This window comes from Xenopus laevis, chromosome 1S (assembly GCF_017654675.1).
Source record: "Xenopus laevis strain J_2021 chromosome 1S, Xenopus_laevis_v10.1, whole genome shotgun sequence".
Classification (NCBI taxonomy): Eukaryota; Metazoa; Chordata; class Amphibia; order Anura; family Pipidae; genus Xenopus; species Xenopus laevis.
In genome coordinates, this window is record NC_054372.1 from 117,643,385 (window position 1) to 117,666,891 (window position 23,507).

The following is a 23,507-nucleotide window of genomic DNA, read 5'->3' on the forward strand; positions in this document are numbered from 1 at the left end:
GCAGTGGGGGTGGGGTTACAGGCAGGCTCCCCTTGTTACTCCACTGGATATATCCCCCTTTTAATGTCTGGTTAAGTATGTTGATCATACCCACAAACACATATAAACTAATACATTATCCCTAAACATTCCATCGTAATACATTATCCCTAAACATTCCACTTCCATTGCAGCCTTTGGTCAGTTTGTTGACATTGTGGACTTCATATATGGCTGCAGTGAGGCTGATAAATAGATCACAATATAGACTTTAAACTGGGTCAATTTAGTTTAAAATTAACTTGTAGTTTTTTTGTATGATGAACACATTCATGTTCTAAGACATTATGCAATTATTCTTTTTAATTTACTTATGTATTGATTTGTTCTGTGGTGTGTACAGGATTTTGTATTGGGCCCACTTTTCTGTTCATTAATGACTTGGAGTTGGGAACTGAAAATAAGATTTTAGTTGTAAATAAAGGCTGGACAGATTGTTATTATTTATGTTACAGAAGAGTCCTTTAAGGTGGATATAGAAACTGTATAAATATTTAAGGTAACTATACACTAAACCCTTTTACACAAATAGATCTTTCGAGGGGACACCAAAGGATTGAGATTAGAAGGAAAGTATTTTCTTATTGTGGTGTGAAAAGGGTTTTTACAGTAAAAGTTGTGGGATACACTCCCTGAACTGGTTAAACCGGCAGATAAATTTGACTGTTTCTAGAAAGCGTTGGGTGACTAACACTAGTGACTTTTTCTCACTGGTGTACAATCCTTTATTTATTCACTTTTGTCCCCCAATGTGCCTTATTGATGGGTTTATGATCTATACATGCTTTTAAACATGTGTATTTATGGGCATACTTCATTTATTACGTTTTAGTTTTATGTGGCCTAGAAAGCTATAAATCAGCTAGGAAAGAAGAGAAGAAAAATATGTAAGGGTCTCGTCCGAGAAATTTGAAGTTCAGAAGTAAATTCTAGTTTAGGTCAGTGATCAGATTTTAATGCATGTTATGGAAAATGTGAAGTAACTACTAGATTTAGATATCTCCTTGGGGAATGGGGAAACCTTATTTTTCTTAAATCACATGATCATCTGTAGCAAATAAAGGGTGGGTTGCGTTTCATTAAGCGATGACCACCTGCACTTGTTACCAGTTATTGCCTAGCATACCCAAAAACCAAAAGCACTAACTTTACTAAAGATTATTAGCCATAGTGCCTACACATTTACGCAGCATTTCACTGAGATTCTTTGTCATTTATATTAGCCCCTGCCCCATGGTTTATATTAGTTTATATTCTAAGATCATATTCCACACTTGGGTAATTTTATCAGTAGCCGCTAAACATGCCTTTTTCCTTTTTTGAAATGTTTGGAGCAAACCCACATAGACACAGGCAGAGACCAGGGCCCACCTGCCTGCAGTCTCAGGGGCCCCCTACACCATCCCCTGGGCCCCCCAGCCACAAACTTCTCTGTGTTTCAGATACTTCCTGCCCCCCCCCCCGTGCATGCACCTACGTTTTCTGGTGCTGCAGCGCAACCACCGCGAGTGCAGAAGTCCAACCTTATGTATGGCAATGAAGATCTGTGCCTTGAGAATTGCTCTGGAGAACTGTGCAAGTGCATAGTGCCCATTCTGATTGCTGATACTGAATTAAGGATGAAAAGTGAATATATTGTAGGGACCTACCCTCTTTCTTTACTCTATTGTTATTGGATTAAGACCCTGTAACATATCATTTAGTACACCTTTAGTTATTGGTCAAAGGGTGTAATACCATTTCCTGCCACACTGTTATATAGTGTTGTGTAGGGAGTGGCCTCTTCCTCTTTGGCTCCTGGTGTCTGTGCTGCTAGGTGTTTCCCATTGAGCCTGGGATCACCAAGGCCCCAGTTAAGCCATTCGCCCCAAAGGGACCTGTACCTTGGTGATTAAGTCAGGGACCAGGAAACCCTGTGAACGAGGTTAGCTATCATCAGGGCAGTTCTTTAATAGACTCTCTAGGAGAGTGAGATAGTCAGCTTTATATAGTATGAGCAGCTGTGTGCTCCATCAAGGATAGTAGCAGGGAGTAGCTTCCCAAAGGCTTCTTGTTTGCCTTTAGTGCAGGGATTCAGTGGATAGGGTGTTAGGCTTTAGACTTTGTCTCTCTAACTACTCCACTGGTGATCCCGATCCCCACAGAGGTATATCTGTCTTCTGGGAATTGATGTACACTTGACTACTATGCTTTATGGGAGTGACTGTCTTCATCGTGCTGTATCATCTTCTGCTATCCTCCCTCTTCTGTGATATGCTACACCTGCATCAACTCCTGCGTGAGTAAACCTATGGTCACTTACTTTGTGTTTTGTTACAATACACCATCTGTTATTTCACCATCAAGAACCTCCTGGCGTCCAATCAATCTATTTTTATATGCAGTAGCCTGTGTTATGTAGTTATATTACATCTTAAAAGGATAGCTTCCACCTGGCGAAGGCCCTGACCCTGTTGTGTAAGTCGCATGTAGTCAATGCTCTATCCTACTAGTGGGTATTTGTCTAAATACAGCCAAATAGGTGCTACAATATTGCTTTTTCTTCCAGTTTTCCCCTTTGTCTGTTGTACATGACACCTATTAAACCCTGGGCTATAGTCTATGTAATAATCATCCCAACTTTACACTGTGCTGTAGCGAGTCATTTCCAGGGTCTAATTTCTGGAGAAGATAAACATATGCTCATATATTTCTTTTCTCTTCATTAGAAGCATTTTGTCACCTCATTGTGAACAACTGCATGTTTTTCAAATGGCTGTAGTTTCTAAAGCCACTGATCTTCTGTGTTCCTGATACTTTTCTGCAATGCAGAAACAAGTCCACTATTCAGGTCGGTCTAGTCATATGTCTATTAGTTGGACTGGATGAATAATGCCATACCAAAATATTTTTATGGTAGTGGCATAATTTCATACACTGCCAGTGCTGAAAACAGTTGTTGCTTACCACAATTTTGTTTTGGACAAATGACCAAAGGATGGGTTACTCATTTTTAGATAATCTATGTTTACCCATGTTCCTTTTGGTAGTGAGAGCCTACTTTATGTTTGCTACCTGTCACCCTGTAACTTCAACGTTGAATTTGTCAAGGTATGATCAATACCTCTAGGCTAAGTGATTGGGAAGTACTGTATTGGCACATTATTGACTTGTCTCCCCATTTACGTAACATGCCCATCTGAATTTCCTGCCATTGTGTTTCCTTTTCTTTACTTTCTCTCTTCATTTCTTCTTTTTTCCCTTTTATTTTTTGGTTGTTTTTTCATAAACAAAATTAGACAAGCTCTTATAATGCCAGCAACCAGGAAACAGTCTATAGATACACATGCTAGAGAGAGATAAGAGAAGGTATTAATCTTATAGAGAAAGCTAAACCTTCAATTTCTTCTCAAAATTAGATATAAATCATGGTGTCAGGTGTTTTCCTTCCCCTTAATTCAAACAGTTGTTTTGATGAATGGGATTAGCAACCAAACAATCAAAAAAAAAAGTAATCAAAACAATTTGTTTAACTTTTTGAAAGCAATGGACAACAAATCTTATTCAAACTGATTTCCTCTGACTTGCGGGTGACAGCTTTGTAATAGATTTTTCTTGGCGTGACACAAGGAACAGGTCAGGCAATATGACACACTTTATAAAACATATCCTTCCTTTGATCCAAAGAACAGGGATAATAAAATACACTATATTTCTGAGTCTGCCCATTTACCACAATGCTGTTTTATTCATGATGAAGGCATTACAGGAACATGTTATTTTTGGTGAGTATTTAGTGGTTTAGTTTGAGCATTTACAAGAAACCTACATTTTGTTGGTTTCCTTAAAGAAGTCGGGTACATTTGCATTTATATATATACATTAAGAGACAAACTTCAGAACTTTTAACAAATAAATGTTTTTATTTAAACAGCTTTGGTGTAATTGCATTATATATATGAATAGATGTTTAAATATGCATTGATTGAATGTACTGATTGAATGCACGTTATAGAACAGGAGCCTGTGCATTCATTAAATGGAAGGGAAAATTGACAAGTAAATCTAAATTAGTTGACTGCAGATCTCAGCCTAGAGCAGGGGTCCCCAACCTTTTTTACCTATGAGCCACATTCAAATGTAAAAAGAGTTGGGGAGCATGAAAAAGTCCCTTGGGGTGCGAAATGAGGGCTGTGATTGGCTACTATTTGGTAGCTCCTATATGGACTGACAGCCATATACAGGAGGCTCTACTTGGCACTATACATAGTTTTTATGCAACTAAAACTTGCCTCAAAAATAAGCACCTGCTTTGAGTACACTGAGAGCAACAGCCAAGGGGTGGAAGAGCAGCATGTTGCTCACAAGCTACTGGTTGGGGATCACTGGTCTAGAGTATAAGCAGGCAGAGTGATCTACAGAGTGATTTGCAAAAATGTACAGTTAAGTCAGCTTACAAAGAAATGAACCCTATATACCATTGGTTCCTAGAAAGTAGGGTTGACTTTCCTAGGGGGTCCTGAATCAATGGATGGGGATCAGCCTGGAGGCCTGTAAGGATGACATAAGGATAGAGTGCCTATTTGCTATAATACTTAGCAAAAGCCCATCTTGTAGGTCAATAAGCGACATTTAGGGTGACATTGTATTGATGTCCTAGATATTTTCGGCTCTCTGGCCAAATTATTGAAACATTGTTTACCATGTTGTGTCATTACACAAATTATTATAAGTTTATTTTCATTATATTTAGAAGATTTGTGGATGATATTTATATATATGTTATGCCATTATTAAAATGCATTAATAACTCTGGATTGTATCTGAATTTATATTTAAAAATATGATTTCTTTCACATATTGTTGAAATCTCAACCCCCTATCCTATTTCTGTTTTTATGCCTCATTAATAAGATGATACATAGACATTTCTGCTGTCAGTTCACTGCAGTCAGAGCCTAATGAAAGATTCCTTATTGAATAGTTGCTGAGTTTTCCATAAATTACCCAGCGCATGTTTATAAATTACCCTCTTAATGTACTTCCTTCTGTGGAAGATTATAAATTGCAGTATTAATGGACTTCCTCGGATGATTACAATCGACTGCAGGAAAATCCTTTTGATTGCTCTATCATGTCACACCAGATGCCAGCGCCTCTGTACTATGGATCCCATGATCAGTATAATTACCCACAATTTCAATTGGGCATGCTGCTGATGGGGTATAACAGCATGAAATAACAGAATATAATGGGCCACAGCAAAAACAAAACAGAAACGAGAAGCAGCACAGGAACACGGGACTCTAATAGGAGGTTTACAATTACATTTGAAAACATTTTTTATTTTGCTTTCACCTTCCTTTTTTCTGTTTTAGTGAATGTTGTAAACCAGCCTCTCTGCTGGGACTTTAGAAAAGCAATAAGCATTAATTACTTACATTTGTGTCATCTAATTATAAAAGAGACATGTATTCATGTTACTTCTGTTATTCTAACTCAATACTCAAATGATATTTCCTTTGTTAACTAGAGTGTAGACTTTAACATAAAGCAACTTTGTAATTAAAGGAAAAATTTAAATTTAGGAGCAACATTTATCTTGCATTTTTCTCCAAATAGACAGTCAAGTATTACATCCGTGTAGATACTGTATATATATATATTGTTCGGAGATGTCATATTTTTGCCTCAGCATTACAAGTGGTAATAAAATAAGCCGCTGTGGGACAAACTTAAAGAAGCTTCCTAAATCCCCATGGCTACTGCTTTTAAGAAAATACTGCTAATCTCATGTAGGCTTGTACTGCTGCATTAGCCAATGAATGACTTATTTTGCTATCAATGATTCAGTGGTCTCTGGACTTATGAAAGCCAAGGGATAATTCCAAAGTGCTAAGCACGTCAATTATATATTTCAAGCTTACCTGCAATAAAAATCTCTCTTTTGGAAAGCAAACGGCTTGTTACCAAACAACTAGTGACTATGAATATGTTTAATTAACATAGGAATAATTGCCTCATTCTTGGTACAGTACCAGATCACTTCAGCATTACTCATTCATTACCATATTCAGAGGGCATGCTAGAAAGATGAAAGAGAGATCGGTCACATAAGACATCTATTCAATAGCTGAGAGAACCCACTATGCTCTGTTTTCTTTTTGTCTGGTTGCTGAAGGGAGAACACAAACATCCCATATAAGCTACTTGCAAATTGGGAAAAAGGCTACAGCAAATTAATTGCAAGGCAGCTGCCTTAGTAAAGTATTAAAGTTTATGTGTAAAATGGTTTGCTATGGAAAACATTAGTTGTAATGTTTTGCTTAGTTGGAAAGTAGTCTGAATTTAAAATAAATACATAAAAAAGAATAAACAGAGCAAACCATTGGTTGGATAGATGTCTACAAATAATTTATATGGGAATGTCATTTTACATAGTGAACGTTTAAGATATGAGCTTTAAGGTACACAATGGCAGAGTAAGGAATTTTGCCTTTATTCTTTGTGTCCATTCATGGAATGTTGAGCAAATAAACCATTCTTATTGTTGGGAAACTGTTGCATCCAAGTTCACAAAACTGTTCTGCTACTGTCCAATCAAAATAGCAGTGTCTGTAGAAGGTCCTTTTCAATGAATAGCTGAATTATACTGCCATAGAGTTTTGGTCTCCAGCGCTCAAACAGGATATTACAGAATTAGAAAGGATCCAGAGAAGGGCAACTAAGCTGGTAAAAGGTATGAAAAATCTCAGTTATGAGAAAAGACTGGCCAAATTGGGGATGTTCACGCTGGAGAAAAGGTGGTAAGGGGTGATAAGATAAATATGTATAAATATATAAGGGGATCGTATAACAATCTCTCTAATGATTCAATTACCAGTAGGTCTTTCCAACTGACACAAGGTCACCCATTCCAGTTCTTTGATAAATATAACCCTAAATATTAGCAAGGGTTTTTGTTATTTTTTACAGTGAGAGTGAAGATGTGGAATTCTTTCCTTGGATAAGTTGTACTGATCGATACATTAGATAGCTTTAAGAAGGGGTTGGATGGCTTTTTAGCAAGGGAGGGAATGCAGGGCTATGGAAAATAGCTCATAGTACAAGTTGATCCAGGGACTAGTCCGATTGCATCTTGGGGTCAGGAAAGATTTTTCCCCCCTGAGGCAAATTGGAAAGGCTTCCTCTGGATCAACTAGCAGTTAGACAGGTTATATATAGACTTAAAAGGTTGAACTTGATGGATGTGTGTCTTTTTTCAACCTAACTTACCATGTTACTGCGTTAAAGCAAATGTCTACCATAGTTGTAAAACAGATGTTTTATCTCACTCTGCTGATAGCTATAGATTGGTAGTAGTGTTTGACTGCTCACTGGCAACTGATGACATTCTCCTGAAACATTATTTAATAGGCAGTGTTGCTTATTTTGTATTTCTATATATTATTGTTCTACTGATTTTCACTTAAGGGGTGTTAGGTGTGTATAATAACATTGGTGACTCTCCTAACCTATAGGTTATTGTATACTTTGTATTTTTTACATTTTTCTGTATAACCCCAAATGCATGTTTATTTGATTTCTTCATTATTGGCATTACATAAAATAACGTAATGTTAAAGACAATTGCTAGAAAGCTATAGGCTGGCAGAATGCACACTTGTTCAAATCAAACAGTATACATGCATAATGCATATTTGTAGCTGTTGGATTTCAGAAGTAAAAAAGTACTGAGCTGTGCAACCTCATTTCATGATTTTAAATGTGTGACAATGAAGAGACATGCAGGAATATCCCACATAATAGAACACAGCAATAATTAAAGGCATTCCACTATATACTAAATATGCAATATTAAAAGGCAAATATTAAAGGGGATGAAAAGGCAAAAAAAATAAAAATTGCATTTCTACTTTCTTTTAATGAAAAAGAAATCTATCTTCAATATACTTTAATTAAATATGTGTACCATTTTTATATGAGCCCCCCCACCTTACTTCCCTGACCTCGAGCAGCTCTGTTTGGTTTCCTATAAAGCAGCCAGCGACTGTGTAGAGATTTGTATCCGCAGACCCAGTGCAGTCTGCATATTCTGATTATTAATCAGTCTTGCCGTATCGGCTTCTATGGCAGATATTTTTTGACTTGTGCTGTTTTGATAAGTTATGACTATCCCTAAGCTTAACTCCCAACTGAAGCCCAGACCACACTGAACATGTTTGTAGTCTTGGTCTTGCAAAGATGTTTAACAAAGTTAAAAGATGATGACCCCTCGCGGCCAAATTTGAAAACATAAATCATTTGTTTAATTAGGCTTCTGGTGCAGTAAGTTCATGTTTATGTTTAGCATACAAAATACAGCATTTCTAGCCTTATTCTATTTTAGACTTTCGTTCCCCTTTAAGGTTCTGCAATTGGCCAGGACTTTATTAACCAAAGTGTGATAATGTAACCCATTTGCTACACTGCACACAATTGAAGTTCAAGGAAGTATATGTTTATGTTTTCATGAGAGTAGCTTTTGGTACAATAACCAGCTTAAATTCATGAGCCCTTATTATCAGATTCAAAATGAGTTGCCATACATCATTCACATCAGTCTCTGTCTCAGTGGAGCTTACATTAAAAGGTCCCTGTAAAATTCACACATCACATCTGGAAGAAACTCAACCTTTACCCAACAGTTGTTTGCTCTTATTCTATTAGCTTGTGCTTCTTCTTTATGTAAAACCCCTTTAAAATGTTCTTTTTTCATCGTTAAATGTTTCTCCCAACAGAGATCTCCATCATATTATCCATATATGTCAAGATTTGGTTGAGTAGTTGCCAACATTCAACTATGCTGCCTAACCATCTGGACATGTATGGGAGCTGTTTTGACAGATAATCCAGCAAAACTTTGTTTGCAGGAGAGATTGTGTAGTACTGCAGCCATGGGTTGTAGACTTCTGTAAAACCAACACATTGTGTATACACCTGAATATGGCTGCTGAGTTGCCATAACATGGGAGGGATTGCAAAATGAGGAATCCAACCTCCCTGTTTGTTTCTTTTATCTGTCAGATTTGTGTCCTCAAAGATTCCTTACAAGAGAAGATATTTCCAGCTCCTTGTTCCCTTGCAAGCATTAGCAAATTCAACTTCTTTTATTTCTAATATTAATTACTGTTGACATTGACTTGTTACATTTTGACTGTCATTGTCAGCTCATTCATATTAACAAAATATCATACAGTACCCAGCAAATAATGTATATAGCATAGCTTGATAGTACTGAAATATACTGTATACCTCGACGTGTAGTTCTTTTCATTTTCCTTGTGAAAAACTTACAAAGTTACTTGTTACACTGGCAGTTATAGCAGACAACTTGGGTAACAGTTCAAACTCCATAGGTAACGCCTTAGTCTCATGATGTAAGAGAAAAACTCTCTGGGTCACCTCATACATGATTCAGTTGATTGTTATACATTTTTTTAAACCAAACACATACAAGATCCCTAGTAGCATTTAACAGGAGCATCCTGAGTGGCTTAGTGGAGGCCTGTGCCAAAATCTGTCCATTGATACATGGGCATTTTTCATACAGTAAGTCTGTAGAATTTTTAGCATGTATCTATGGTGATTACACTTCAGCCAAACAATATGTGTGCTTTAAATTGGGTATTGTTCTGCTGTTTGTATGTTATGAAGGTCAATAAGTAGAGATTTGTCGATTTAATATTCATAAGTAAACTTATTGTCTTCTTAAAATCGGATGGACTATTGTAGTTGTAGTGTCTATTTTAGTAAACCAGCCCCATTATTTAAACAATTCTGAAATCCAATTGATTAGAAAGGACTACAACAGTAGAATATTGTGAATTCTCCCTAATCTGAATTGCCCCTCCAAAAACACATTTGTCTTCTAATATAGTACGTTTTTTTTGTTGCTGGGAGGTTGTGTATAAAAGAGAGCAACGAGAGAACAAATAAGCAAAAAAGCAAACTATCTACAATAACAATCTAAAGTTTGCCCCAAAAAGAAAATATTTTTGCACCAGCCACATATGTCTAAACAACAAATGTATAATTCGTCTTGTAAAATACTTGCATTGGTGCATATGTTACCATATCAAAATAACCGTTACTAAGGTTTCAAATAGGTTTATATGTATATGTGAGCGTTTTAAGAATGCCAAAGGGTTAAATATCTTTACAACGGTATGTATATGTCTACATACAGTTTAACATATACTCACTGATCGATAACACAAGTCTCTAAATGTATGTTGATCTCAAGCCAAATGTGATGAGCCTTGCAGTTTTTGAGCTACGGGGCTACTCTATAAAGGTATGCAAATCTTTCACAACATGTTTGATTCCTGGAGTACACATGCGCCTAATTTCATGATGAATACCCATTACAGCTGATAGCAGTAAAACGTAAGGCTTAGCGAGTAATCGGAAGCAGACTTCTTAAGCTGCACAAAGGCAAAACATATGGACTTCATAGACCTACTTAGAAACATCTTTACCGTGCAAAATAAATTATCGCTAATTACCAAGACTCATGCTAGCTTTTACTGTGGGTGATTTTGTTTTCTTCATATCGTGGCAATGAATTAAAAAGAAAACTCTTACCAGATATTTGAAGTAGATTGATGTGAGAAAGAAATCATAGTGACTGGTCATTTTATCCACCTATCTTCTAGTTACGATCAAGGACAGAACTTGACCAGGAAATTCTCAATGACTGCCTTACAATTCAACCTCTGCAGCATGCAACTTCAATACAGGATCATTCAGAGAGCAGTATGGGAAGGTCTCCTGGCCCTGTTCATGATGTCTACCCAGGTAAAATATTCAAGGAGGGACTGTGTCCTTTAGGCTACTGCTGGGGTTTCATCTGGTCCTTCATCACACAATCAAGAAATGTAATTTTAATAAGAGAAAACAATGTATAGTCTAGTGCTTTCCTTAATTTGAAAGAAATAAATTGCAATAAAGGTAGACACTAGACAGTGACCCCTACTTTAACATGACATTATCAGTTCTCACTTGTTTTTTCTTTTTTTCATTTTAATTATCTTAGTCAATGCAAGGAGCTGCAATAATTGTCCTTGTCTAGTTCAATCAACAGACAGGTCAAAACACAACTACAGTTATATGACAACATTTTATATTCCACATATAATCCAATTGAAAAATGAATGTTTAGTATGTTATACTATTCTAAGAAACTTTGGCCTTCATTATTTATTGTGTATGTTTTTTTTAGTTATCACTCCTGTTATGCCTAGGCCTTTCTTTCAGGTACTAGGGTTATTGAGCCCTAGCAACCAGATAACAGTTTAAAATGTCAAGCCTGAAATCAAAAAGTTACATATTTTAAAAAAACTGAACAACAAAAAATAAAGACTTGCTGCAAAATGTACTATCTACACCATGCTAAAATGTAACTTTATGCGAGCAACCCTTTTAAGGACTGAGATTTTGATACTACATTGCCTTCCACAGAATTAGTTTAGCTGTTATAATAGGGCATTTCAGGTTCCCTTCTCTACTTAAATATACAGGTATGAGACCTGTTATCCAGAATGCTCGGGACCTGGGGTTTTCTGGCTAAGGGCTCTTCTAGTAATTTGGATCTCCATACATTGTCTACTATAAAAAAAAACCACTTAATCATTATAACCCCAATAGGATTATTTTGCCTCTAATGAGAATTAATTATGTCTTAGTTGGGGTTAAGTATAAGGTACTGTTTTTTATTACAGAGAAAAGGAAATATATATATTTTTTTATTTAAAATTACTTGATTATAATGGAGTCCATAGGAGTTGACTTAATACAGCGTATTCTGGATAATGGGTTTCCAGATCTCATACCTGTACTTCAATTCTTTACATAAAGCCTGTTCAGTAATCCATGGCACCAATCTGTTATGTTCATTTAAATTAGAGAGCAGTGATCATATAATCCCAGTTCCAAAGATACTTCCAATGACATTAGTTCAGAGGTCTGAGGTAGGCTCTATGCTGAACAGTGCTTTAACGTTCTATGAGTAGTCTTTAGGATTACCAAAAATGGATGACTTCTGTTATTCTAATTTACATTTTAGAACACGTGCATTATCTGCATTATGGGTTAATGTCAGTTTCCAATTATATATTGGGAAAATATGTTTTGACGGACTTTGTTTCGAAAAAGCAGGTTTTACCAATTGTGACCATGTGTGTAGTAATTGGAATCATGTACTATATGGTGGAATGGATGAACAGTGAAGATGGGGCCCACTTTTGCTCCATACAAAAAAAACAACTAAATGTTGGTACTCCTGGCCAGTTAGCTATTTTATGTGGACTGCTTGCTTTCAGCAGGGGCCATGTGCTGCATACTTGTTTTGTAATCAGAGACACAAACCTGGACAAAGGTTTCATTTATTAAGAAATTTTGCCCTGAAGGAAAACTATAAATCACCTTACAGACGAAAATCTGTGTTTGGGAGTGATCTGGAATTCATACTTGCATTAAAGTCATAAAAGAAGGCCATGAAACTAGTAAGCTATGAACAACTTGGTAATAACAATTTATGAGTGGTTAAAGCTTTTCATCAATTAGGCATCAAATGGGAGGGATATAGGATTTACAATTACTACAGCATAGGAAAATCTAAATGTAAATGATTTTTTGTGGTGGACATATGAGGCAGCACATAATTTTTAAAAATAAAAATAATGTTAATGCAGATAAAAACAGAATGGAACACACCCACAAAAATATTTTTAGTTTGGCCTATCACATAAAGGGCTTTTATACCGTTTTGACCCTCAAATATATATAGAAAACAGCTTCAAAATCAGCAAAGAGATGTTTTTCAAAGGCAGTGAAAAAAGAAAAAATAAACAAACCAGGAGACGTAATCATAAAAACATTGTAAAAGTGACAAATTTGACTTTGAGATTTACTTTGGCACAGAAACAGCTTTTCCACATGTTTTCACCAAAAGTCATTTATATAACTTTTAGTTAAAATCTCAAGCCTACAATCATATTCAAAGGAGAACTAAAGCTTAACTAAAGAAGTAGCTAGAAATGTTGCACATTATATTTTGAGCTTCTGTATCAGCCCAAGGCAACCGCAGCCCTTTAGCAGTAAAGATCTGTCTCCAAAGATGCCCTAGTAGCTGTAGTACACTAGTAATCTCTGCTGATTCGCTGCACATGCTCTGCGCTGCTGTCACTTACTGAGCTTAGGAACCCACTCACAATATACAGTACACATAGAAAATAAATGTCACAATATAAGGCTGATTAGTAATTAATACATATAATTACTACATGGCAGCACAGAAACCAGTGCAACTAGCATCAGAATTTAATCATCAGCCCTGTAGCCTCAGCTTATATTACAGATCAACCTCATTTTCTGCTTGATAATTTGTGACAACCCCTAACCTTAGCTTCTCAACAGCTGCTCAGAGCCCACTGAGCATGTGAGTGTCACAGACACTTTCCAAGATGGTGACCCCCTGTGACAAGTTTGAAGTCCTGAATCATTGCTGCTATTGACAAGCTGAAACTTTAGGCTGGTGCAATAAGTTCAGTATAAAAAATAAGGAATTTTTAACCCTATTTATTTGTAGGGTTTAGTTTTTCTTTAAAGACTGTAAAAAACAGAAAAGTATTACTGTCAGTTGTAGCATAATAACTATGTTTCACCTGGACAAAATTAGGACTATTCCACATCATTTGCAGATGTCACCAAAAAAATCAATGCTTCAAAGTTAAAAAATGTTTTTTTGTGCATATACACAATAATCTACATAGAAACTAGATAAAGATCCCATTTTGCACTATCCTTGCTGAAAATGGAGAATGTTTCCTCTCTCATAACCATGTAAAATCAATAATCTGGGGAGTTATTTACTAAAATCTGAAAATGTCTCATTATTTTATTAAAAGCTCTTTGACCAACCTCCCGTACACATGGTTTACCTTATTTATCAATAATATAACTCAAAACAATCTGGTGCAGGAAAAGACTCAATAAAAAATCTTGGAAAAATCTGAATCGTATAATTTTTTTGGATTATCGTCCAAAAACTATGAATTTTTCAGATTATTGTACAAAACCCAGCACAGATTGTGATACCTTCCAAATGTAAAAGGCACATCTGCTATTGACTTCTACATAACCTCAGCAGGTTTGAGATGGAGCACTTTTTCATTCAGAATTTTAGCAGCATCATGGTTTAATAAATCTCGAAATATGCAAGTTTTTTTTTCCTACAAAAAAATGGTGTTTAAAACTCTGAAAAACACAGAAACAACCAGACTTTAATAAATAACCGCCCAAGTGTTGGAATGCTATCTGTAGTAAATATCTGAATTATCATATATGTAGGTATGCACCAAATCCAGGATTCAGTTCTGGATTCGGCCAAGATTTGACCTTTTTCAGTAGTCAGCAGTCTAAGGGGCAGATTTACTAAGGGTCGAATATCGAGAGTTAATTAACCCTCGATATTCGACTAGGAACTAAAATCGTTCGACTTCGAATATCGAAGTCGAACGATTTAGCGCTAATCGTACGATCGTACGATCGAAGGATTATTCGTTCGATCGAACGATTAAATCCTTCGAATCGAACGATTCGAAGGATTTTAATCCAACGATCGAAGGAATATCCTTCGATCAAAAAAACACAGGCAAGCCTATGGGGACCTTCCCCATAGGCTAACATTGAGTTCGGTAGCTTTTAGCTGCCGAACTAGGGGGTCGAAGTTTTTCTTAAAGAGACAGTACTTCGATTATCGAATGGTCGAATAGTCGAACGATTTCTAGTTCGAATCGTTCGATTCGTAGTCGAAGTCGTAGTCGAAGGTCGAAGTAGCCCATTCGATGGTCGAAGTAGCCAAAAAAACACTTCGAAATTCGAAGTTTTTTTAATTCGAATCCTTCACTCGAGCTTTGTAAATGTGCCCCTAGATGTCTGTGGCAAACATCTAAAATAGAGTGTTACTTCATGTTACATTTAGGGGCACATTTACCTAGGGTCGAATATCGAGGGTAAATTAACCCTCAATATTCGACCGTTGAAGTAAAATCCTTCGACTTCGAATATCGAAGTCGAAGAATTTACCGCTATTCCTACGATCGAATGATCGAAGGAATAATCGTTCCATCGAATGATTAAATCCTTCGAATCGAACGATTCGAAGGATTTTAATCCATCGATCGAAGGATATTCCTTCGATCAGAAAATTGTTAGGAAGCCTATGGGGACCTTTCCCATAGGCTAACATTGGCCTCGGTAGGTTTTAGGTGGCGAACTACGGGGTCGAAGAATTTTTTAAAGAGAAAGTACTTCGACTATCGAATAGTTGAATAGTCGAACGATTTTTAGTTCGAATCGTTCGATTCGAAGGTCATAGTCGAAGGTCGAAGTAGCCCATTCGATGGTCAAAGTAGCCAAAAAAAACATTCGAAATTCAAACTATTTTTCCTCTATTCCTTCACTCGAGCTAAGTAAATTTGCCCCTTATTGTAAAAGTTTTTTGCATAAAGATGTTTGATGTTCAGTGTTAATAAAAACTATGCTTCGCCTTTAGATTTTTTAACAGATTTTTTTGGTGGCTGGGGATTTGTTGAGATAATTGTGCCTGTTATAATAAAATTAACCAGATTTATTACCGGAAAAGAGAACAGCATATAAATAAAGTATTTACAGTAGTTCTAGCTGTCAAATACTATTTGCATCGATAAATCTCTGTGGTACCTAGTCAGCAAGTAGCCAAGAATCAGTCTCTGTTGGGATTTATTTCTTTACACAGCTCAGCTGTAAATTAAGTCCTCTTTTGCAGTAAGAAGTCAGGCAAAATCTCAAGTGTTGTTTTTAAAAAAATATTGACATATTTCTAGAACAGGATAAAGCTAGTGAGGAGAGTGGAAAATGTTTTCTAAAATTGTCATTGACATTGACAACGAATACGGGAAGGGTGAAATAACACAATAAACACCTTTACTAAGGACAGTACCCGCTATTCTAAAGCTGGACACAGTTTCTTACTAAATATTATGGATTGTGTGTATCACCCCTTAGAACAATCCATTTGCCATAAATGGAAAACTGTACCCAATCATAGCACTTATTAGTACATATGTAAGTTGTGGGGGTGTATCCTGAACTGTACAGGTCCATATTCACAACGTAGCCTTCCAATCAAGCAGTCCACAGGTCATTGCATTTTATCATTGCGGTTTGATCATCCCTGGGTGGGGCCATATTGCACTAATATCTGGCTGACAATTGACTAAATATCCTGCAACTCAACTTGCAGATGGATTATTAGTGAATTAGTTACAAGGACAGATGCCTGGGCTCTGCACAAGCCAGCACAGTTTGGTGAAATTATGCAAGTGTACATGGCAAGTGGTACAAAGTTTTACCTTTAAAGATCTCCTGACACCTGTTTCAAGTTTCCTTTCTGCGGTTACTCTGCCTGTGTGTAAATCTCTGTCCTCAGTTCCTGCTTCCTTTTGTTTTCAATTGTGATCATGTGCCTTAATCAATGCCTGCCCATTACTTGGTAACCCTGCCTTGCTCCATACTGGGCCTTGCCTAAATGCCATACAAGCAAAATCCTGTGTGTTTGTTGTTTGCCTTTCCTTGTACATGCCCGTGTGTTAATAAATTTGTCCCTGTTTGCCAAGCAAACTGCCTGTTTTCCAGTCAGCTCCCTCCTTGGTGTTAACTCTAAACTCTTAAAAGGGACCAGGGGCCCCTGGTGGTCAATAGTGGTTCCAAGTTCCTTGACAGAAGTACCTGATTTCCCCAATGCTTTTATTGATGTTTTTTTCTGTATAGTGCTGTTGTGTAGGTAGCAATTTTCACAACACTTTAATAGCACAACAGATATTGCTATAAAATAGACATAAATACATGGCAAGAAATATTAAGTGGCAGATTTTGCTTTTATGGCATTTAAGCAAGGCCATGTACCAGTGAGAGTCCAGATGAACACATACTTCCAAATGGTCCTTATTTATCGATCAAAAAAGGGGTTGGGGCTTTCCATGGAACAGAAAGAGTTTGAGGTGCATGAGTGGCATTTGAGCATCTATTGATGATATGTTTTTTAACTGGAGCTCAATTTTGTTAGATGGCAAGGCCCATTTCCAGGAGGGCCTGGTAGGCATCAGACTAGTAATCTGGGTGGGCTCTCTAAATAAAATAGCTGCTGGTAATTCTTGAAAGTTGAAAGTTGTGTCTAATTGACAAGGATCTTTACCTGCCTTTATGCAAAATATGCAGAATTGTGCCAATATTTAGCATGTTGGTAATTGAGCCCTTATAGATTTACTTATTTTGGCATTATTATGCCTCTTTGTGTAGGAAAGGTAGGCATATGAGCCACCATGGAACTTAATGGAAGCTATTTAGTGTTCTGATTATTGAGAGATACTACATCTGTTATGAGTTTTGAAACTGATGTTGCTGTACCATGTCAAATGTCGTTCAGTTCAAAATATATGTATTAATGTAAAGGTTTCCAGGAGCTGATTTGCATACAAAGAGCATACTGATAATGTAGAGACCTTTATTACTTCATTGAAAAGGACAACAGCAGCCTTCATTCCTTTACAAATGTGTTTGTGCATTTTTTTTTAAATATTGTTTTTCTATGATGTTAACTATCAACTCTAAACAAAACAACACTATTATATATATATATATATATATATATATATATATATATATATATATATATATATATATATATATATATATATATATATATATATATATATATATATATATATATATATATATATATATATATATATATATATATATATATATATAAACAACATGGGGTCGGTGCACCCAGAGCACAAAATGGATGCCTCGGTGCTGGAACAAAGAAAACAATCATATACAGCTATCAAAAAAGGTCCGCACACACAGGGCTTGGATGAAAGAGAAAAATAAACTACATTTTTCTCTTTCATCCAAGCCCTGTGTGTGCGGACCTTTTTTGATAGCTGTATATATATATATATATATATATATATATATATATATATATATTGTGGTATGGTGACAAAAAGGTCCCCAGTTTCCTGGGGAAAAGTGATTGATGGTATGTATGTTGGGCCACGGATTCTCAGATATTGTTACTGAGGTGAGACCAGTAGTGCTCTTAGCAGAGAAACACTATGTCTCTCTGCAAGGTTTTTGTAATTGTTGATCTGGGACTGGTCTTACTGGGAACCCGCAAGAGTAGGGTGGGGTGGATCCCCAAATCCGGTAGGCCAGGTTTTCAAGAGGCCCTAGGCCTATTTAGTACACCTGATGCTGAGCAGCAGTGCTGAATGTGTGTGAGACAAACTGCTGGTGTTCTCAGCTTCAGAAGAGAAAGAAAAGCATTTGTTTTGTGTTAACCAGAAGGTTGGATTTTCTGTTGAACTGCTGTGTTTCGGTTACCTTCCCCCTGCGAGGGGAAATTTCTGCAGCCGCTGGAAAATAAACGCGGGCAGGAAGCCCTTAAACCGATCCTGGTGTGTGAAGTCGCCTCTTTTGCAGCCTACCAGCGAGTGAACCCCCACAATATATATATATATATATATATATATATATATATATATATATATATATATATATATATATATATATATATATATATAGTCAAATACAAGAGTCCTCTGCACTCAACCCATTATCAATATATTTAAGACAGCGACATTTTGTGCATACTGCTACTAAAAAATGCCTTACCCTTTAAACAAAACAGGGATTGTTTGTCCATATATTGCAATATATTTAAGCTGGCCAACTACGTCAAAGTCATCCCATATCTGGCCAGTCCTATGCTCAATTTTATCTGATTCATTAAGAATTCTATTGCTTCATTATACATTTTACAAAGGGACTAGGTATTACCTGCAACTTAACTTGCTGCTTTCAAAGTAAACCTCCATACTTGGCTGCCCTTTTATTAGACACCAGTGGGATCACCTGACTATAGCTGGGAAGGGTGGGAGCTACAACATAGAGCTGGTCACTGCTCCTGTATAAACTATAACAAACAAGGGAAAGTTGTGCTCACCACTATTTTTTAAAACCATTAGGCGGGGGTGCAATGAGGCTGTGACCACAAAATACATATAGTCAAATACAAGAGTCCTCTGCACTCAACCCATTATCAATATATTTAAGACAGCGACATTTTGTGCATACTGCTACTAAAAAATGCCTTACCCTTTAAACAAAACAGGGATTGTTTGTCCATATATTGCAATATATTTAAGCTGGCCAACTACGTCAAAGTCATCCCATATCTGGCCAGTCCTATGCTCAATTTTATCTGATTCATTAAGAATTCTATTGCTTCATTATACATTTTACAAAGGGACTAGGTATTACCTGCAACTTAACTTGCTGCTTTCAAAGTAAACCTCCATACTTGGCTGCCCTTTTATTAGACACCAGTGGGATCACCTGACTATAGCTGGGAAGGGTGGGAGCTACAACATAGAGCTGGTCACTGCTCCTGTATAAACTATAACAAACAAGGGAAAGTTGTGCTCACCACTATTTTTTAAAACCATTAGGCGGGGGTGCAATGAGGCTGTGACCACAAAATACATATAGTCAAATACAAGAGTCCTCTGCACTCAACCCATTATCAATATATTTAAGACAGCGACATTTTGTGCATACTGCTACTAAAAAATGCCTTACCCTTTAAACAAAACAGGGATTGTTTGTCCATATATTGCAATATATTTAAGCTGGCCAACTACGTCAAAGTCATCCCATATCTGGCCAGTCCTATGCTCAATTTTATCTGATTCATTAAGAATTCTATTGCTTCATTATACATTTTACAAAGGGACTAGGTATTACCTGCAACTTAACTTGCTGCTTTCAAAGTAAACCTCCATACTTGGCTGCCCTTTTATTAGACACCAGTGGGATCACCTGACTATAGCTGGGAAGGGTGGGAGCTACAACATAGAGCTGGTCACTGCTCCTGTATAAACTATAACAAACAAGGGAAAGTTGTGCTCACCACTATTTTTTAAAACCATTAGGCGGGGGTGCAATGAGGCTGTGACCACAAAATACATATAGTCAAATACAAGAGTCCTCTGCACTCAACCCATTATCAATATATTTAAGACAGCGACATTTTGTGCATACTGCTACTAAAAAATGCCTTACCCTTTAAACAAAACAGGGATTGTTTGTCCATATATTGCAATATATTTAAGCTGGCCAACTACGTCAAAGTCATCCCATATCTGGCCAGTCCTATGCTCAATTTTATCTGATTCATTAAGAATTCTATTGCTTCATTATACATTTTACAAAGGGACTAGGTATTACCTGCAACTTAACTTGCTGCTTTCAAAGTAAACCTCCATACTTGGCTGCCCTTTTATTAGACACCAGTGGGATCACCTGACTATAGCTGGGAAGGGTGGGAGCTACAACATAGAGCTGGTCACTGCTCCTGTATAAACTATAACAAACAAGGGAAAGTTGTGCTCACCACTATTTTTTAAAACCATTAGGCGGGGGTGCAATGAGGCTGTGACCACAAAATACATATAGTCAAATACAAGAGTCCTCTGCACTCAACCCATTATCAATATATTTAAGACAGCGACATTTTGTGCATACTGCTACTAAAAAATGCCTTACCCTTTAAACAAAACAGGGATTGTTTGTCCATATATTGCAATATATTTAAGCTGGCCAACTACGTCAAAGTCATCCCATATCTGGCCAGTCCTATGCTCAATTTTATCTGATTCATTAAGAATTCTATTGCTTCATTATACATTTTACAAAGGGACTAGGTATTACCTGCAACTTAACTTGCTGCTTTCAAAGTAAACCTCCATACTTGGCTGCCCTTTTATTAGACACCAGTGGGATCACCTGACTATAGCTGGGATAGTTTATACAGGAGCAGTGACCAGCTCTATGTTGTAGCTCCCACCCTTCCCAGCTATAGTCAGGTGATCCCACTGGTGTCTAATAAAAGGGCAGCCAAGTATGGAGGTTTACTTTGAAAGCAGCAAGTTAAGTTGCAGGTAATACCTAGTCCCTTTGTAAAATGTATAATGAAGCAATAGAATTCTTAATGAATCAGATAAAATTGAGCATAGGACTGGCCAGATATGGGATGACTTTGACGTAGTTGGCCAGCTTAAATATATTGCAATATATGGACAAACAATCCCTGTTTTGTTTAAAGGGTAAGGCATTTTTTAGTAGCAGTATGCACAAAATGTCGCTGTCTTAAATATATTGATAATGGGTTGAGTGCAGAGGACTCTTGTATTTGACTATATGTATTTTGTGGTCACAGCCTCATTGCACCCCCGCCTAATGGTTTTAAAAAATAGTGGTGAGCACAACTTTCCCTTGTTTGTTATAGTTTATACAGGAGCAGTGACCAGCTCTATGTTGTAGCTCCCACCCTTCCCAGCTATAGTCAGGTGATCCCACTGGTGTCTAATAAAAGGGCAGCCAAGTATGGAGGTTTACTTTGAAAGCAGCAAGTTAAGTTGCAGGTAATACCTAGTCCCTTTGTAAAATGTATAATGAAGCAATAGAATTCTTAATGAATCAGATAAAATTGAGCATAGGACTGGCCAGATATGGGATGACTTTGACGTAGTTGGCCAGCTTAAATATATTGCAATATATGGACAAACAATCCCTGTTTTGTTTAAAGGGTAAGGCATTTTTTAGTAGCAGTATGCACAAAATGTCGCTGTCTTAAATATATTGATAATGGGTTGAGTGCAGAGGACTCTTGTATTTGACTATATGTATTTTGTGGTCACAGCCTCATTGCACCCCCGCCTAATGGTTTTAAAAAATAGTGGTGAGCACAACTTTCCCTTGTTTGTTATAGTTTATACAGGAGCAGTGACCAGCTCTATGTTGTAGCTCCCACCCTTCCCAGCTATAGTCAGGTGATCCCACTGGTGTCTAATAAAAGGGCAGCCAAGTATGGAGGTTTACTTTGAAAGCAGCAAGTTAAGTTGCAGGTAATACCTAGTCCCTTTGTAAAATGTATAATGAAGCAATAGAATTCTTAATGAATCAGATAAAATTGAGCATAGGACTGGCCAGATATGGGATGACTTTGACGTAGTTGGCCAGCTTAAATATATTGCAATATATGGACAAACAATCCCTGTTTTGTTTAAAGGGTAAGGCATTTTTTAGTAGCAGTATGCACAAAATGTCGCTGTCTTAAATATATTGATAATGGGTTGAGTGCAGAGGACTCTTGTATTTGACTATATGTATTTTGTGGTCACAGCCTCATTGCACCCCCGCCTAATGGTTTTAAAAAATAGTGGTGAGCACAACTTTCCCTTGTTTGTTATAGTTTATACAGGAGCAGTGACCAGCTCTATGTTGTAGCTCCCACCCTTCCCAGCTATAGTCAGGTGATCCCACTGGTGTCTAATAAAAGGGCAGCCAAGTATGGAGGTTTACTTTGAAAGCAGCAAGTTAAGTTGCAGGTAATACCTAGTCCCTTTGTAAAATGTATAATGAAGCAATAGAATTCTTAATGAATCAGATAAAATTGAGCATAGGACTGGCCAGATATGGGATGACTTTGACGTAGTTGGCCAGCTTAAATATATTGCAATATATGGACAAACAATCCCTGTTTTGTTTAAAGGGTAAGGCATTTTTTAGTAGCAGTATGCACAAAATGTCGCTGTCTTAAATATATTGATAATGGGTTGAGTGCAGAGGACTCTTGTATTTGACTATATGTATTTTGTGGTCACAGCCTCATTGCACCCCCGCCTAATGGTTTTAAAAAATAGTGGTGAGCACAACTTTCCCTTGTTTGTTATAGTTTATACAGGAGCAGTGACCAGCTCTATGTTGTAGCTCCCACCCTTCCCAGCTATAGTCAGGTGATCCCACTGGTGTCTAATAAAAGGGCAGCCAAGTATGGAGGTTTACTTTGAAAGCAGCAAGTTAAGTTGCAGGTAATACCTAGTCCCTTTGTAAAATGTATAATGAAGCAATAGAATTCTTAATGAATCAGATAAAATTGAGCATAGGACTGGCCAGATATGGGATGACTTTGACGTAGTTGGCCAGCTTAAATATATTGCAATATATGGACAAACAATCCCTGTTTTGTTTAAAGGGTAAGGCATTTTTTAGTAGCAGTATGCACAAAATGTCGCTGTCTTAAATATATTGATAATGGGTTGAGTGCAGAGGACTCTTGTATTTGACTATATGTATTTTGTGGTCACAGCCTCATTGCACCCCCGCCTAATGGTTTTAAAAAATAGTGGTGAGCACAACTTTCCCTTGTTTGTTATATATATATATATATATATATATACACACATATACACACATATACACACACACATATATATATATATATATATATACACACACAAATGGAAAAACAACTATAAAAAATGATATATATAGCT

General features: G+C 36.8%; 1 protein-coding gene across 1 annotated transcript in view; it reads left to right on the forward strand.

Moving 5' to 3' along the window:
* Positions 1-23,507, forward strand: part of glis3.S (GLIS family zinc finger 3 S homeolog) — a 179,894-nt gene that overhangs the window by 116,836 nt on the left and 39,551 nt on the right. Inside the window, exon 7 of the mRNA XM_018241627.2 lies at positions 10,716-10,857. Within this exon, the coding sequence (XP_018097116.1) occupies positions 10,716-10,857 (142 nt within the window). The remainder of the gene's footprint in view (positions 1-10,715; positions 10,858-23,507) is intronic.